The sequence below is a fragment of the Cucumis melo genome, chromosome 3 (genome assembly GCF_025177605.1).
Source record: "Cucumis melo cultivar AY chromosome 3, USDA_Cmelo_AY_1.0, whole genome shotgun sequence".
NCBI classification, from domain to species: Eukaryota; Viridiplantae; Streptophyta; class Magnoliopsida; order Cucurbitales; family Cucurbitaceae; genus Cucumis; species Cucumis melo.
In genome coordinates, this window is record NC_066859.1 from 20,832,789 (window position 1) to 20,844,867 (window position 12,079).

Here is a 12,079-nt window from a genome sequence, read left to right on the forward strand (position 1 = left end):
AGGTAAAGGTAAGAACAGAGGGAAGCTGGCGATTGACAAGAAGTGACCGTGGCAAGCCATAGGGATCACTTTGCTTCCGCATTATGTCATTTGATTTGGTGTACTTTTTATTTTATTTTATTTATTTTCTTTAAAAAAACTAGATAGGGCCCGAGTTAGGATTTTATCTAATTTCATCTTTACAAACATTTGTTTATGATTTTTAATAAGTATTAGAGGTTTTGGTTTATTTCTTATTTTTAAATTTAAGAAAATTTTATTTATCTTTCAATTAGTAATGACTTTGGCTTAGTATAAGGGGTTGGGTCATTACATATCCGACATATATTGTGTTTGAAAAATCCTAATTCTATTGGTTATTATAAAATTTAAACAACCTTTATTACGATTCAATGACACTATTTAAAAAAATAGTTCTTATTGTTGGTTCTGTAACAAATATATACGAATGTTACTTAAATGAGGCAGTGAGAGGACCGATTCTATTTATAGACACTATCCATTATGGTGTTTAATTATCATATTATTTTTTTACCTAATGGGCCTAATAAAATAATATGCTCGAAAGAGATAAAATAGCATATAATGCAGAATATGAGACACATTAATAATAATATTATATTAATTTTTTTAGAAGAATGACCTAATTTGGCTATAATATTTCACAATTGTCTTAAATTCTCAACTATTTTCACTAATAAGATTTAGCAAATTTTATGGACGAATTTGACCTTATCATTAGTTTAAAATAAATATATACGAAATTTGGTATATTTATTTGCCATAAACATTTTGGATTGCATTTACTATGGATATTAAAACTCACGTATTTATACTATTAATTATTTGTATTTTTATCTAATTTACTTGATTGCATTTATGAGTGACCCTAACTAATTATGATATATATGACATACAATTAGGAAAGTTGTATTTTGAATTTAATTAACAAATATATTATCGACAATATTTAACCTAAACCTTCTCTTCATCCATTTTTTATTCTTTCAATCAAATTAGACATTCCTTTGTTGTTCATCTCTTTCATGTTTTTCAATGAGTTCATATTTTTTCATCTCTTATATTATCCTCAATTATCATTCTATATAATGTTGCTTTTTTGTTATTGAAATGAGTCTTTGGTATCAAAAGTTACAGAGTATATAACATTGCTTTTCTAGTATTAAACACACTGGAATGTATTTTTTAAATGATTATTACGATGAATTTTTTAAATGATTATTACGAAGAATTTTTAGGTATTTCAATTGATTTTCTCTTACATTAATAAAGCTTTTATTTATTTATTTATTTTGAAACGAATGTAGTTTCAATTTATAATGTTTATATTATATCCAATTTGCAGTGTTTTTCATATATTTAAAGATCATTTCATATTTTTACACAATATACAAAGTTGATTTTAGTTTACATGTTTGTTCATTATATACTAGGGGATATTGTGAATTCGTTACAGTGATATATATGTTATAGTTATCAACAATTAATTTTACTACATGATATATTATTGAGTTTAATTAATTGGGTCTTCATGGTATACCAAGTTTTATATAAAACATTATCATGATTGTTTATTATATAATATAAGGTATATATATGTGTAGAATAATTAAATATATTTGTGTATATATGATAAAATACGTAAAATACACATCTTACTATTATGTAACTCACTAAAAATCTATAATTGTTATCATTATATTTGAAATTAATAACTAAACCAAACAAGTACACGGATATAACAATTTTACAATATCATCTTATATACCAAATAATATATGAGATGTATATTTTCATTTTTCAGTATGTCTATCCACACAAAAAATAAATCATGTTATATTTTCGAAAAAAACTATAGAATTTGAAGAATAAAAAATAAAATTGGAAAAAATGTAAATTTGATCAACATAAAAACATAGAAATGAAGAAAAAGGAAAACAATCATGTAAAAAATCATACAAAAGTGACAATAAAAAATGAAAATAAATAAAATTTATGTGAGAAATAAAAAATAAATCAAATATTTAAAATTAAAAAATAAATATGTACTTTCTCTCATTAAATAAATCAAATCTCAAGATAATATATATATATATATATATATATATATAGATATCGATGGAAACAATAAATGTGTACAGCGGAAATAAGAATCGAAAAAAAATAGTCTAATTGCAAATAAACAACTTTAGAGATTACAATTAACTTAGGGTTAATCGAAACCATAACTTTGTAGCTTCCAAAAATCTCAAAATCTCCTCATGAACACGAATCCGAGACCATCACTAGCATTGACCTGCTATTCTCTGGACTTAAAATCGGGTTGTGGGACCCGATTAGTGAAAGAAAATGGTTTGAGATTTGAGAGAGGAAAAAATACTTTGGCAAAATTTTGTAAAATAAAAATGACCAAAAAAAATAATTCAATATTTAAAAAAATGGCTTTGAATAACCTAATTACATGCAATTATTGCATGTAATTAGTTCTCCCAAATGCAACACCTCACTTTCCACTTACAATTAGTGGAATAATTTACGATTCCAGTTTCTCTTAGCGGGCTTGGTGTCATCACCATGAGCTTCCACATAGCCTACTAAGAGTTAGTGAGATTATCCAACAAAATGTTGGATTTTTCCACCAACTAGTCAAGGGGCAAAATGGTCATTTGATCATTCTAGTCAAAGTTAATATTTGACTTTTCAAGTCAAAAATCAACATTTTGACATTTTGCCGTTTTTGTTTGTCTTGACTAATTCTGGTCTCTCGAGCATGAATCCGCATTCAATCACATTTGAATATAAATTCAATCAAAATTTAACTTTTCAAAGAAAAAGTCAATGTTTTAACTTTTTACAACTTTGACTATTTGTATTAATTCTGAGCTTTCGAATATGAATACGTATTCATATTTTTTTTATATTCAAATCACATTTAAACATAAAACTCTATCTAAAATTGATTACCGACAACTATATCACATATATTTGTCGGTTTCTCTCTCTTTACCTAATTCGAACAATTCGAATTATTTCATCATATTGTTTTAAGTTAATTCCATATGAACTAGTAAGGGAACCTAATGGACTTATAAATCATGGGCACCAACAATATAAGATTAACTGACTAAATCCTTTTAGACCGAGCTAATCAACATTCGTTAACTAATGGGTCATTCCACTAAAGCCCCGTAGTTACACTCTCCTCACTATAGATATATTTATGTCCATCTAATATACTCATGATTAGTAAGTTTATCCTTCACAAGTTGTTCGTAATCTCAATTGGGTCAAAATACCGTTTTACCCACGAGATTACATCTTGCTCTTTAAGTCCCACTGATTCATAATTGAACAATTGGTTTTAGGTCCAACCTATAAATCGAATCCCTCTCGGGTCAATGAGAGGGTGGAGCCTCTTGTTCAAGATTTGAATTTAGTCTGGAAGAGAACAACCTATCTACTAACCCTAAAAGCGGATATGAGTGAGCTCCGTCTTGCATCCCAAGTCCTTAGCCATCTACCTGGTCTTACTCCTGAAATGAGAGGCTTATTGGGATAACGCTGTTAAGCTGCCCTCACCTATGCAGATCTAAGGATAATTCCGTGAAAACAGAAGTTCATAGTTAGCTCAAGATTAAGATTAAGTTACGTAGGTCATGATAATCAAAATAGTCAGTTTTATATAGTTAACGGTTTATAACTTAAAAGGCACGATTTCATGGTTCCAGTTTTATATAAACTATTTACATAGAATGCCCCCACTTTCATGTCTCTACATGAACGATTCATAATCACATCGTTTGTACTAACTACAAAGCAGATCACATCCATAGTGTTTCCAGAATAAGGTGTCCAACCTTATTCATATACTATAGATCGTTTGGGCTATATACTTGAACTTGATCCACGTTTATGTCTCTATAAAAAGTTCAAGTCTACACTAGATAACCTTTAGACCTTAGTTAATACTCAAGATTATAGTATTTTAATTGCACTAATAAGTTCTCAATAACCATTTTATTGAATAGAATATAATTTAACTACAAATATACATACATACATACATATATATATATATATACATACATACATACATACATATATATATATATAAATGTATACGTATATACATACGTGTGTGTATATATATATGTATGTATAAATAAATGTATATGTATATACATATATATCTTATATATCTGTATACATATACATAGATATAGATATACATACATACATACATATACATAGATATACACATACGTAAATATACATACATACATATATACATACATACGTACATACATATGTATGTATACATAGATAGACACATACATATGTATACATAGATATATACATACACACATACATACATACATACACATACATACATACATACACATATACACATACATATACATATATCTACATATACATACATCTACATATACATCTACATATATATACATATATATATATATATACTTGTACATATATATACATACACACATACATAGATATACATACATACATATACATACATGCACATGCATATATACATATATATATATATATATATATATATATATATATATATATATATATAGACACACACATACACTGCAAATAAAATATTGTTTAGATTTGACTCCAAATCTAAACAATTTTTTTAAAAGATTCTTTATACATGATCGTTTAATTTGGTTACATGACTATTTAGATTTGGTACATGATTATTTAAATTTGGTACATGATTATTTGGATTTGATCGTTTAGGGCTATCCAAACCTAAACGATTTTTTTAAAGTTTGTTTGTTACATAATCCATTAGATTTGGTTATTTTTGTACACGATAGTTTAGAATGATTTTGTTTAAGATTTTTTGTGACACAATCATTTAGATTTGGTTATATTTGTACACAATCATTTAGATTTGGCTACCCAAATCTAAATGATTTTTTTTCGAGATCTTTTATATTTAGTACATGATCTTGAACAACCAAATAACAGTTTGAAAAAAAATAAAAAAAAAATATATCTTTTAGATTTGATACACGATCTTAAACCAAATAACAGTTTGGAAAAAAAGAGGAAGAGAAGAAAGACAATGGAAAGAAAAAAGGGAAAACAGTGAAAATAGCAAATTTATAAATAGAAAAAAGAAAAATAGCAAACTGTTAAATTATTTTTATTTATGGCAAAACTAACTGCCAAAATAATTTTTTCATTTTTTTGGCTCGAATTTGCCCCTCCACAGATGACAATTGTCCATATACAAATACACTGTATTTGTTGAGAACAAAAAATTAAACAAAATATCACATATTATGAATATAGTGTATTTGTAAACACAATTTTTAACTAAATCAAAAAAATATTATATTATTCCAACAATCTCTAAAGATATCTATTAGTCTCAATTTGCTATTCCCGTTAAAATTAACCGTTAAAATAGAAAAATATTGGATTGAAAATAGAAAAATAGCAAAATATTGGATTGCAAATAGAAAAATAGCAAATCCTAAAAATATTTTGATTTATGGCAAAACCGTCTGCTGTATATTTTTTTTCAAAATTTTTTTGTCTAAGTATATCCTTTACAAAGGGCAATTCCGTGCATACAAATACAGTGTATATTTGTATAGGTCAAAAAATCAAACAAAATATCACAGAATACGAATACAGCGTATTTGTAAACACATTCACTTTTGGTAAATCTTAACTAAATCAAAAAATATTCTCTTGCTTCAGAAGATTTCACCAAAATCCTTAAAGATATGGCTTTAGTTTCACCATCTCCTAATTATTAGGATTCAAATCAATTAATTCACAATTTTTTATATTTCATATTATTTATCAAAAAATTATTAAATAATACATATTACAAAATTTTAATAACAATTTGAATCTACAATTTATATCATTCTCTAGAATCGTCAATTTGAATTTAAATTTTACCTCGTATCCCTAAAAGAACACAAAGATAAATTCAACTATTTTGCATTTTTTATTTTTCAAACTATTTATCAAAAAATATACATAAATAATATGTAATACATATTTATATTTATTAACCTTTTGAGTTTAGAAATATATATCTCACCCTAAACTAGTTGATTTTAATTTCAATTTTTAACCTTATTTTTAAATCCAATTTTTACACTTCAATTTTAAATAGTTAGTTTGAATCCCTAAAAATATCCTAAAGATACTAAACTTAAATTTGAGTTAGATTATCGTCCCTAAAATAATGCTAAAATAACAAATTTCATTTACAGCATTTTCATTCCCAAATTTTGTTGATTTAACAATAATTTCATAAATAATACATAATACACAATTGTTATTTTGAATTCAAATTTTATACATTATCCCTAAAATGATGCAAATATATCTACAAGATTCTGGGGTTTGTTATATTTTAAACAATTTATTAATAATATTGGTAATTATTACAATTTCTTAAATGACCTTAAATATGCCTCAATGACATTTTTGCAATTAATTGAATCTTCTTCCTTATGTCTTTTAAATTAAATTAGAGAAAAGAAAAGAAACATGAAAAATAGGAAGAGGGGCAGTCGCAAGTTGTAAACACACAGTAGAGAATTTTTCTAGCAAAAAAGATTGAATGAGAAGAGTGTGGTGTGACGGTTTCCGACGTTCCAACAGGAAGAGAGACTTGATCAGTGGAGAGGAAGACGTTAGAGGTTTAGTTGTGGGATTTGAGGCGAACAGAAGACGACGGTTTTGTGTTGTTTATGACAGCTCCGACATTCGTTTCAACAGCTTAGCAATGTGTTTAACGGCTGGTTTAACCATGGTTTTGGAGCCGCCAGAGGTTGGTTTAGCCATCAGAGGAAGATGTTGGAGTTTCGACGCCAGATGCAAAGGGCTTTCTTGAGCAGCGTTTGACGGCGTCTGATGTTTGTCGTGGGTTTGCAGTGGGTTCTAACATTTCGACGCCTATTGGAGTCGGCTTTAGTCAACTTTCACGGGTTTAGCCTCAAGCAAAACGAAAATCCCAAAGTCTCCAATCGGAGTAGCGGACAAGAAAAAAATCCAAGTATGAAGACTTTGAAAGGTTTGGAGGAGACGAGCTGGAAGCTCCAATAGTTTTTGCAATTAATGGAAGTTTGATTTTGATGTGTTAATCATGTGTTGGGGGTTTGATTTTAATTATAGGGTGTGTAGTTTCTTGAATAATTGTATTTTGGATTCAATTTTTTAAGTTAGGTAGGGACATTTAAGACATTATTCCAACAATTAGTTTTCCATATTTTCTAATTTTGCTATTTTATCAATTTAAATAAAAATTCGTCATTTATTCAAAGTAAATCTTCTATTTTGTTATTCTTCTTACCAGTCCTTGTTTAAATCCAAATGCTTGAAAATGTGTTTCATTATGTAAGAGCTGAAGATTCAAAATCTCAATCCTCAAACCTTTTTAGTCGAAAATATGTTGAGTTATATTCAAATTAGTTCTTATTTTTCTTTTAATAAACGTAGAAATACTGTTTCTAAGTCATTTCAAACATTCGCTAATATTTCCGATGCATATCAAAATTTGGACCAACTACTTATGAGCATAAGGATGACCAAAATCATAACCGAAACCAAGGAGGGAGGCATTGATGCTTCCTCTAATGGTGTCTTCATTTCCATACTCATACTTCTTCCCATCCTTGCAAAGGTAGCCCAAAAAACAGAACATAATATTGAAATTGGCAATGTCATTACATGGTTTTCTTTGTGCTTTGCAAAAGTAGTAGCCAACCATCATACTTTTACCAATTTTGCATAAAATTGCCTTTTTTTTAAAAGCCCTGTCGTTGCTTCTCCATTGAATTTTAACTTAGATTAGAACAAAGCAACAAGAAAGCCAAGTACTTCACGATTCAATGTTCTTTGTAAACCAAGTGGTGGCAGATCATTAACAGAGGATATGGCATATCAAAAGCTAAATTTAAGGGCAAAATACACTTCCAACATTAATTGCCTAGCACACATTATACTCATCAGCATCAATAATCCCCCTCAGAAATCTCAAACCGAAACATTTAAAAACCAATGAAAAAGATAGCTGAAAAATTATTGAATATCACAACTGTGGTATTATAGCACATCACTCAAACAGATAGCAACTAATGAATAAATAAAATATATGTTAGAACCTCACACTTCCTTCACCAATTGGACTCTATTTTGTTTATGATTGTGGCTTTTTCTTACTTTGCTTCTTCATGGGGAGAGCTATGTGGATGAAGCCAAATCTCTTTCTTTCTGTTGAAAGATTCTTTTGTTCATTTCTATCATTCTCTATTTTTGAAGGAAATGTTAGATCCTCTCTTAATGCATGGAGATGGAGCATTTGACTCAAAGCAACTTTCTGTTTTTCACACTGGCTTTCCCTTCTTCCTATGTTGTCTCCTGCTAAACCTTGCTTCCTGGTTAGCACGTCTCGCATCGAAATGGTAGATCTTAGAACAGGCTTCGAATCCTTTTTCATTACAAGTTCTGGTCTACTCATGTTGTGTAATGGAGAGCCTTGATGAATGGATGGATGAAAGTTCGCAAGAGCGGAATGGTGGAAATTGTTGAGGCTACTTGGGTAGTAAATGGCAGGTCCCTTATGTTCTGGTGCCCATTTTCTTAGAGTTTCTTCAGCTACTAGTTGCTTTCTATTTGCAAGTTCAACTCTATTTAAAGCCTCCTCCAAAGCTTTCTTGCCAAGATTAAGCTCCTCTTTCGCTTCCTTCAACTTCTTTGCGATGGACAATTTGGAAGAATTTGTCTCATCAAACTGATATTCCTCAGGTTTCTGAGTGTTGGGGTTTAAGAGAGATTGCTCTTTGAAGTTAAATGCCACAGTCTCAGGTTCTTGCAAGGAAAATCCAGCTGAATTATCAATGCAACTTAAAGCTTCAACTTCAGCTAAAGCCACAGCCTCAGCAGCTCTTGCAGCCTCTTCCATTTTTCTTGCTGCTACCAACCTTAACTCTGCAGTTCTCAAACTAGCCATCTTTAGCTCATTTGCTACCAAACAATCAGATTTCACTCCATTTGTGTTCTTGATTTGTCCACCCATTGGGTTCAGCTGAGGAGGCTCCCTCAATGTATGGAATGAATTCTCAGATACATCTTTAAATTCAAAATCATCAGACACTTGGGACTTTATCTGAATTGGTTTGAGCTCCTCATCCAATGTCGATGGACCAGAAAACTTTGGCTTTGGCACAACCCCATCTCGTCTCTTGGCCAGCAAACACTTTTCTCTCTTCATTTTCCTATTGAGAGATTCAACAGAAGTTTGAATGACACCCAGATCATTTATAGTCTTTCCAAGGTTCATTTTTGCTTGCTTCAACTCCATTAAGATCATGTCAGGTGATGGACATGAATCTCCTAACACATGCTGCTCATGATTGTTAATGAAATCACCAAAACTTTCCTCAATTTCTTTAACAGTAGTAGGAGGTGGAGTCTGTTCCCCTGAATGAAAACTTGGAGGTGGAAAGCATTTCAATGCTTCTGTCCTCAGCTGCCTTTTTAACTCTTCCACCATTCTTTTTGTTGCACCTAATTCTTCCAATACATCAAGTGTTTCCAATTCTTTAACGATCAAATCTTTCTCCAACTCAGCTGTTTGCTCCTCCATTCTCTTAATATCAAACTCCTCAATCCCCTGCTGTTCATCATGATGATGAATCAGAAATCACTAACAAAAACAAGGCATAACACAAATAGAAAATGCAGTGTGATAAACATTTGTAGTTTTGTTCATTCCACTTCAAAAAACTGAAACAAACCCAGGAAGTAGAACTTTGTTGAGATCAGTATTTAAACAATGGTTTCTTCTTCTAGAAACATATTTTCAATTCTTCAACCATTACAAGCATCAAATGTATCCGCTAATTGACAGTGACATCAAACTCACACGGTCAAAAAATAAACAATAATATTATAATAAACCTTATCCATCTTTATCAGGAGACCCCTGTTTCCACTACTATCCAATTTCAACAAGAAATTATAAACTATAAACTATAAAATTGTTAGTTCTGAAGCTCCAACACAGAAAGAAAAGAACGGAGAAAGAGAAGGCATTGTGTGGTTTACCTTGGAAAAGGGTATCCATGGGCCGCTGCCGCCGAACCGGGTGACGGCCTCTTTGACCGACCCGAAAGGGGGGTTGGTGTCGATCACAGCCCTGAAATTGACCCGTCGAATCCCAGGTGGGGGAGTGGAAGCGCCACTTCCGGTGGGTCCGAGCCCAACTGGGTCAGAGTCGGAACCCATTTGGGGTCTGGTTTCAGCTATACATGGGGTTCGTGGAACTGCCTCAGAAGCTGGGTCAGGTGCCTCCGCCATTGAAGAAGAGAAATGGATTCAGTTCAGGTTGAAATTGTGGTTATGGGAATTTAAAGAGAATGTGGGTTGGACTTTTTGAGGACGAGTTCATGATGTGAAACCGATTCTGGAAACTATAATGCTTCATCGAGGATTTTAATGGAGGGGGTGATGATGGTGTTTTGAGGGGACCGATTCTGCAACTCGTTCGCAGAGCAAAAAGAAGAAAAAGAAAAGGCTTCACTGAGTTGTAATTTCGAGTTAGCTCAATTATTCTTCTTTTGCATACGAGCTTTATGGGGAAGTTCCTGTGCTTCGAATTCGACGCATGAGAAGAAACGTGGGAATTGTTGATTGGTTGAAGGAAAAAAGTCAAAGTAGTTGGTAGTTTGACCGTTGAAATTTGGACTTGAGTGAAATCTGATTGGTTGGTTTAGGGAGTGATGATGTGGACTTAGAGTTAAACGGAATTTTGATTCTGAGCGTGGATTGCGGTTAAAAGCGCCAATTAGTATTTGGCGGTTACAAATGGCCCATCATCTTCATATTGAATCTTGCCGACATGTCGTTCTTTATTTTTGAAATGACCATTTGTCATTTTATTTATCTTTCTATTTTGTTGCTTTTCTTTTTTAACTTCCTATCATTTTTCTAAATAATTCACTATAATTGCACCAATAAAACTAGGTTAACTTTACTAGCAATTATAGTGTATATGTATTTTGAACTTATTCAATTTTATTTCAAATACTTTAAAAATATATAGGAAATTATATATTTATATATATATATATATATATAAAATACTTATATCACGTTGCAAAATCTTATTTTTTAGCTCAAAAATAATTATTATTCAAGATTTGTTTAACTTTTTAATATAATAGAAATATTGTAAGAAATAAAAAGGGATTAAAAGATTTGAATTTGTTTTTAACTTTAGAAATTATTGTGTGAGCATTATTTTGTGAATGAGTGGTTTAGTTTTTTCTTTTGTAGTGTGTTACTTTTGTAATTTTCAAATTTGTAAAAGCATAAAGTAAAAGATTTAATCCAAAAAAGAAGTTTCGAAGAGAGTGAGAGCCTCTTCTCTTCTACGTACAAAACTTTATAGCCCACACAATAATTACTTCATTTGGCAATACTTGGATACCTCCCTTATATGACAATTCATTACAATTACTTTTTATTTTCACAAAAATTATTCTAAATTAATTTTACTTTTCACGAGGTTGAATAATAATTCATTTTAAAAAAAAAAAAAACTCCTATAAACAATTTTTTAGAAAATAGATTTCTAAACTAAACTATGTATGTAAACTCTTGTAAAAAGTTCTAACCAAACATGTATGTATTTAAACTTTAAACTCACTTTAAATAAAGTATTTAAAAGAAAATGTATTCTTGAAAATTATTCTTTTCCATAGATAATACAAACGCACTCTAAGATAAAAACTTAATAGGGTGATTATCGTGTAATATTAAAAAGGTAAATATTGCATAATTTAGGTATATCTATTTGTAGCAACGTGTGTCATTAACAAAAATGATTGCAATTTTCAATGTCATTTTGTTTGTGAGTTGTAAAACGAAACCTAAAAGTTTTGGTATATTTCAACCACGTACGGTTGGGGTGTATAAAACTCTTTAATGTTTTTTTTTTCTAGCGTATTCGTGAACTAAATACATGGGGTAGAGAAATTGAACT

At 30.2% G+C, this 12,079-nt stretch overlaps 1 protein-coding gene across 2 annotated transcripts; it reads right to left on the reverse strand.

Annotated features, from left to right (window-relative positions):
* Positions 1-7,944: 7,944 nt before the first annotated feature.
* LOC103496611 (WEB family protein At2g40480) lies at positions 7,945-10,636 on the reverse strand. Of its 2 annotated transcripts, none has more exons than XM_008458547.3 (2): positions 10,141-10,636; positions 7,945-9,706 (listed from the first exon to the last, which is right to left on the reverse strand). In XM_008458547.3, exons 1-2 carry the CDS (start codon positions 10,390-10,392, stop codon positions 8,231-8,233), a joined length of 1,728 nt encoding a protein of 575 aa, XP_008456769.2. In that variant the 5' UTR covers positions 10,393-10,636; the 3' UTR covers positions 7,945-8,230. The 2 variants fall into 2 exon arrangements, with proteins under 2 accessions (XP_008456769.2, XP_008456768.2); XM_008458546.3 differs by having other exon boundaries at positions 7,945-9,709.
* Between the last annotated feature and the right edge of the window lie 1,443 nt (positions 10,637-12,079).